This window comes from Lepidochelys olivacea, assembly GCF_965140295.1.
Source record: "Lepidochelys olivacea isolate rLepOli2 genome assembly, chromosome: 1".
NCBI lineage: Eukaryota > Metazoa > Chordata > Testudines > Cheloniidae > Lepidochelys > Lepidochelys olivacea.
Genome location: NC_140411.1, coordinates 18,408,810 through 18,415,500, shown reverse-complemented (window position 1 = coordinate 18,415,500; position 6,691 = coordinate 18,408,810). Strand labels below are relative to the sequence as shown.

The window sequence follows — 6,691 nt, the reverse complement described above, 5'->3', positions numbered from 1 at the left end:
CCTCTAATAGTTTATTCTCCTGAGGACTGAAATGCTTTGGTCCAACTAAAGTCTTTCGGCTCAACATAGGGGGATATATACATAATTTATACAGGAGATCATATTGGAAGAGCTAATGGTCCTTTCTGGCATTAAATTCTATGAAATCTATGATGAGTGTCAGGATAAAACCCTAAGGTAAGTACAACAGCACCTGAGTAGTGCATGAGAACCACACAGTGAACCTAGTTAGAGACAGAAACTGAGACTGAGCAGCCTAGTTTCAGTGTCTGTGCTGACTGAGACGGTTGCCAGGAGTAAAAGCAGCAGCAAGAACAAACCAGCAGTACAGTGAAAGGCAAATTAGAGTGTAAACATTTTCTCCATGTTTATAATCTCATGGGTTGTTAGTTACCCGGGGAAGGCTTTATCTCTTTAATTTGGTGTTCTACATAGGTTTTCATGTTCTGCTCATCAGCTGAGTACAGTACAATCTCCATTAGCCAAAGGGTGGGGTGTCATGATATACAGAATCACAGATCTGCTTCAGAAAGTTACCAAACAGATGAAATTAAAGATCAACACCAGGTTAATTAGTACTCTTAATTAACTCACAGTTATCAAATCCTTTCGGATCCTTAGACAAAATTTCTCTAAGTGCAAAGCATTAGTTAGAAACATTATTATTTATTCTCCTCTTTTCTGTCTGGGTATGTGCTGCACTTGGAGTAGCTGGACATCCATCCTCAGCTCCATATGACAGCTGGATCCTGCCCTCCTCTTCTAGTGGAGATTCCCCAAGTCAACAGCTTGCATGAAATCAGGCCCTGGGGGACAATCTCAGATCTACAAGCGCTTTGGTTCTTTAACTGCAGAGCAGTTAAATCTGGGGCAGAGCAGCAGGAAAAACTGGCAGGAGGGGAACCTGCTAGGATTGAGGGAAAGCAATGACTCCCCCCGCCAGCACAGTTTTGACCTGGGCAAGAGCTCACGAGAAACAGCTAGCAAGGGGAAGGGAGAGAGTAATGGCTCATGAGTGAATGCAGAGAGTTAAAGGAAGATTTAGAGATGGCCCTTCACAGAACTTGGAAGGATTTAGTCACAGAGCAGTAAGTTTGTAGAGCTATCCCTGTCACTCCCAGCAGCTCGAGATTCTCCAGTGTCCAAGCACAGGTACCCTGTGGGGAAAGAGAAAAGAGAAATAACCACTGGGGGACAAGTGGAAATTTTCTCTTGCAGGCTCCAGGGCATTCCCCAGTGACTCCACCTGGCAGCCTCAGGGAGGTGAAATACTCTAGCAGGAATCAGGACATTCTGCTGCTCGGGGAGGCTCCTACTTCACCCTCAATGGAGGGAGCAAAATCTGCCTGATTCTCACACCAGCTCTAGCCTCTCAATATTGTTCGGCCTGTTCTACACTACAGGGTTAGGTCGATGTAAGCTGCCTTGTGTCGAACTAGCTGTGGAAGCATCTCCACTTAAATTTGACTCCCGCTGACATAAGGGCCTCTCTATACTGATTAGAAACACCCAGCTCCCCGAGCAGCATAGTCGCGGTCGATGTCAGTGTAGACAATGTGTTGCTTACATTGACTATAACTGCCTCCAGGAGCTGTCCCACAATCCCCCACACTGACAATACAATCGATACAAGCGCTCCTGGTGAGGATGCACACCACAAACACAAGGAGCCAAGTGTGCACACGCACAAGCGATTTCATAATTGTGGTGGCTGTATGCCAGCGTAAGTTAGATCAACATAATTTTGTAGTGTCGACATGGGTCTGAGTATATAAAGGATCTGGAGATAACAAATGGGGAGATAAGAGGAGACAATAGGGGCCCCAAATAAGGGCAGCTGAAGCGATACCCACTCAACCAACATCCTCTCTGCTCCTCTTTCCATCCCTACAGCACATTCATCCAGGGGGCTCTGATGGGGGAAGAGAGTATTTAATGGGTTGCAGAATGAAGTCTGCAGTTAATTTGAGTTTGGGTAATTTGGAACCTTGAAAAACCGAAAGAAATGTGCTCAGAGCCTTAGGCAGGCTAGAGAGCTGGTTCTGGCAGGGTCAAGTCTCCAGTCCCTGCTCCCCCATTCCTCTTAATTTAAGGAGAAACTGGTGTTTGGGAACTAATTTTCTAAGGCAGTGGTTCTCAGCCTTCTCCATACTGAGACCCTACCCACAGGTCCTGGTCCCATCTAGCCAAGACACCCACCCAGTAAACAATTTGGGATGGGCAGGGAGGTCATAACTGGAGCTGGCTGAAATTCAGGGATTTTGGTATTTACAAAGTTAATTTCATTTTGATCTGGAAGGAAAGCAAATTTACTGGAACTGGAGATCCCTGAAAATTTCATGACAAAACAGCAAAATATGGTATTTCTGAGACAAAATGTGAAATAGCAGCCATGAAACTGACAAGAATGTCAATTTCATTGCTGGTAGCCTCCCTGCCCAGAAACTTGGAGCCTAGCAGTGGCAAGAATCCTGCCTGCAGATGCGGAGAACCAGTCGTCCCCCAGAATCCTGGCACCAACTGGGCACTTGCAGGCTGGCTGCTGTGTTGCAGGGAACCTGCCAGTCTCCAGAGCTCCACTTGGGGCTCAGAGGCTCCCTGTCAGGGCTGTGGACCCTGGAATCTCGGTAATTTTCCAATTTAAACCTGCCTATGTTTCAACAAAAGTTTCAGGGACACTATAATAGGCATGACAAAACATTTTGGTCCTTGGCCAAGGACCCCTGTTCTTAAGAGAAATAGACCAAGAATGAAGAACCTGCTAAGTTTGTTTGTTTAAGAAAAGGGGGAGTCATTGGACAGGCTTAGGCTGGAGAAAGCTTGTGAGTGCTTGTGTGAGAGAGATCCTACCATCAGGATTTTAACCGGTCATTCTAGTTCATTTTAAGTGGAAGAACTTAAATTTATGTTAGTGTACTGAGATGAGAGAGAAGTTGGCAAAAGGAACAACCAACCAAAACTTTGCGGTCAAGAGTTCATAGGTTTCTTTTGATTTTAAAGGAGAGGTTTCTTAATTCTTTTGTACATAAATATGAATTTATCCGTATCCAGAGTCTACTAACTGTCTGCAATAAAGTGATGTTGCTAGAGTCTGTGGGGAAGAAGTGGAGAATTTGCCATAAGTGAGCACCACCACAGTCCAGAATTCAGATGGTCTGTTTCAGAGCTATACCAGGTCAGAGACTGATCTTTCAAGGCACAAAGGATGGCCCAAATGGTTCCTGGAAAGGTCTCTAGTCACTGAAGGCCCAATCCAATGTCTGTAGAAGTCATTTAAAACTGCCATTGACTTCAATAGGTGTTGGCATAGATCCTAAGAATCCAAAATGTGCTTGAATTTCAAGCTAACTGACTTGGTAAATCTAAATTATAGTGAAATCCTAAAGACTATCGGGCCATCTTACTGGGGACACATTTCACCTCCTTCGTTCACCCGCTACTCACCTTTCTTACTCTTCTGGTAGATGAGGAGTCCCATCACCATGAGGCTCAACCCCAGTACGAAGCCCCCAATTCCAATGAACATCTTGCTCTTGGCAGAGTCAGACTGTGCTACTGTCAAAAGAGGAGCACAGAGGACTAGGGCTCAGCCTGGACTCTGATTTCCCTTACAATATCTTTGTTGTCTTACTGAAGCGCGTGAGGAAGTAGGTATGTGGGGCACTGTGCCCCCTTCTAGATGGTTGTTACCCTGCAGCACCTGTTGCCTCCATTTCCCCCCACTTCCTTTGGCCTTCTCCAGCTGTAGGAGTGACCTGGCCCTCCAGCCAGCCCACTATACAGAGTCCAGTCCCTTCCGGGGCCTCAGAGTCCATGTTTGTTAGACTTTGGTGAAAGAAACAACCAAACCTTCATCCCAGCTGGGTTCAGCAGGCCACCTCTTCCTCCCAGGCATGCTCTGAGTGCTACAGTCTTTTCCCCACCAGGTTCCTATGCCTCCAGCAACCCCACTCTCCAGGGGCTGGCACACTCCTCCCCTCACTCAGGGGCAGTGGCATTGGAAATATTTTTATAGTGAGGGTGCTGAAAGCCATTGAACCAAACTGTAACCCTTGTACACAGTGGAAACCACTTCAAGTTAGGCATGCTGCTGCTCCCACAGCGCTCCTGGTTCCGGCACCCCTGCTCAGGGGTTCAGGAAGGCTGCAGCCCAGCAGTGTCCCTGCCTCCAGTCAGGCTTCCAGTTCACCTGCTTTGCTCAGCCTTCTTTCAGGCTGCTCCCTAGAGTGAACTCAGTCCAGTCTCCCTCAACTGGGCTCACCCATCTCTTTATGGAGGGGGAGGAAGAGGGGAAGGAGAACCCAGCTGGGCTTTATCTCCAATTAGGCCTGGCCTACCTGAACAGTTACAAGCAGGTGGGTTAATTGGCCTCTCGGGCACATATTAACCCTCTCACAGCACGTATAGGGCACACATCCCATCACAGTCTGCTTCACGGCCAGCCTCTGGTCGTCTCCATAGAGCTAGGAGTGACCCCAAGGCATCCTCCGGGGTTGCCCCAATGTCAGTCTCTTACCCCACTGCATGGTGATGGGCGTGTGCAGGCTGATGTGCTCCACTTGGCAGGTGTAGACATCTCCCCACCTGGGTTTCATTTCTAGTGTCACCTGGATCTGGAAAGTCCAGTCTCCATTATGTAGCAGCTCCCTGGATACAACTCCAGCTGTCTCCTCTTGCCCATTTTTGAACCACTTGGTCACTATCTCGGAAGGATAAAACCCTGTTGCGGAGCAAACCAGCAAGCTGGGGCGGTGGGAAGACTCTGCTTTCAGGGTGGAAATTTTCACTCTGGGCTTAACTGTGTGTGTGTGCGAGAGAGAGAGAGAGAGAGAGAGAGAGAGACCTTGGCAAAGGGGACCCAAAGCACATACCTTCTCCTGTTCTGTCCTATCAGAAATTGCTCCTTGCTGGGACATGGGTGGGAATGGGCCCAGAGCGGGCCAGCTCAAGTCTACACCATCTGGATTTCTCCTTGAAACCCACCTGTTTGCATCTTCTTCAGCAGCCCTGACCCTGAAACGCACAGCCATGACTGTATTCTGCATGACACCCCTTCCAGTCACACTGGTCCCACCCTCATCACTGTCTCCCAGGTGAGGGATCCCTGTGGTACTTCAGTGCCTCCTACAGAGAGCTTTGGTAGGGGATGGGTGGGAGGGTTTCATCTGCTGCCCTTAGTCCCAGTCTCACTGCCTGCAGGGGCTGGCAGGATGGGGAGGACCCTGTGTGGAGCTCTGGGGTCCTGGCCTGTCTGTGGGGCTCACCCAAATTATTTCCTTCAGTATCAGGTTTTGGGAGAATTTCCCTCAAAACTGGAATCTGGGGCCTAATTCAAGCTGAGAGCAATCCTTTGCTATTAAAGATTCTGTCTTCTCCAGTCCCATCCTCCGACTCCCACTCTGCCCCTTCAAGATCAAACCCAGCCCCACTGATGCTCAATTGCTGCCTGGTAGGGAGTGTGCAGAGGGAGGCAAATATAACACCACCAGATCGGGGGCTGACTCAAAGTTCCCAGTTCCAATTTGGTCTCCTCCCCCTTCAGCTCACCTCGCCTATCCACAGTGATGTTCTTAAATCTCCTACGGTTATAACTGCAGAACTTCTCCACTGATGCCCACAAGTAGCTCAGCCACTCCAGCCTGTTCCAATACTCCGCGATCGGCCGACCCAGCTCCGTGAGGGCCACTGAGAAGCCCAAGTCACTGTCATAGTAACAGATCTCCTGCTGGCCCCAGATCAGTCTTTTCAGATACCTCACCCGCTGTGTGCTGTTGGTGTAGTGACACTCAGACTTCTGCTGCAGCAGGAAATGCTCTGAGAGGAGAGAGGAACAGGTCAGGAACCCACCTTCACCCACCTCTGCTACAGCCTTTCCCCACCTCCAGTTGCTAGTCCTCCCCTCTCACCTCCAGTTGTTAGTCCCTTGTGTTGATCCTGTAAGAGAATCTCTGAGCCCTGAGCTGGGCAGGGGGAAAGCTTTTGTGTTCCCCATCCCGAGAGCCCAAAAGGGCTACCCCACCCCAGCACTGGGGTCTCTGCTCACCTGGAGGGTCTGTGCAATGAGTTCTGTGAGTTCTCAGTGCTATCGCCACTATTAGAGCCCCAGCCCAGCAGTTCCTGGCGACCCCAGGGATCCCTCCGGGGGCCATTGCTGCTCAAGATGGGGAAGTTGATGGGGAGATCAAAGCTGAGAACAATAATATTTCACTACAGCTCTCGAAAATGGAAGTTCTCTGCAAAGTCCTGACCACAAAAACTCAGGAAGTTGCCTAATACCTAGGCGATTGGGTGGCCCCCAGCCAATACCACTGCCAGCCTTGGGCCTGGGCCATATCATTGGTCACTAGGCAGCAATGGGGCCAGCTTCTCCTTTGCGGTAGAGTCAACTTCCTAGAGCAAGACAGACCCAGAGTCCCAGCAGCAGCCAGTGTCCCAGAACACAATCACAGCAGAATGGGCAGCACAGCACCTGGGATGCTGTGACTGTTGCTCTGGCCCTCTCTCTCCTGGGACTGATGTCTCCAGGCCCTCCCCGTCCACACAGCCCATGACAGGAGACGTGACCTTGGAGCACACTGGGCTGCAGGAAGACAGGGGTGAAAGTCCTATTTGCTGGGACCAGTCCTGCCCATCCTGGCCACCTATTCCACTGCAGGCTTGGAGCATGCCAGGCATCAGCCCTACACCAGCA

General features: G+C 49.7%; 1 protein-coding gene across 1 annotated transcript; it reads right to left on the bottom strand.

Annotated features, from left to right (window-relative positions):
- Positions 1–375: 375 nt before the first annotated feature.
- On the bottom strand, positions 376–6,202 carry LOC311514930 (rano class II histocompatibility antigen, A beta chain-like). The gene is made up of 5 exons (XM_084617652.1): positions 6,044–6,202; positions 5,548–5,814; positions 4,517–4,798; positions 3,445–3,555; positions 376–1,157 (listed from the first exon to the last, which is right to left on the bottom strand). Exons 1-5 carry the CDS (start codon positions 6,147–6,149, stop codon positions 1,075–1,077), a joined length of 849 nt encoding a protein of 282 aa, XP_084473778.1. The 5' UTR covers positions 6,150–6,202; the 3' UTR covers positions 376–1,074.
- Positions 6,203–6,691: the final 489 nt, after the last annotated feature.

Excerpts from the sequence above, each read along its gene's own strand:
- LOC311514930 (XM_084617652.1), bottom strand. The coding sequence starts at position 6,149 with ATGGCCCCCGGAGGGATCCCTGGGGTCGCCAGGAACTGCTGGGCTGGG. Across the intron at positions 5,815-6,043 it reads TCATTGCACAGACCCTCCAG|AGCATTTCCTGCTGCAGCAG; the intron begins GTGAGCAGAGAC and ends CTCTCCTCTCAG. Across the intron at positions 3,556-4,516 it reads GCCCATCACCATGCAGTGGG|TAGCACAGTCTGACTCTGCC; the intron begins GTAAGAGACTGA and ends CTCTTTTGACAG.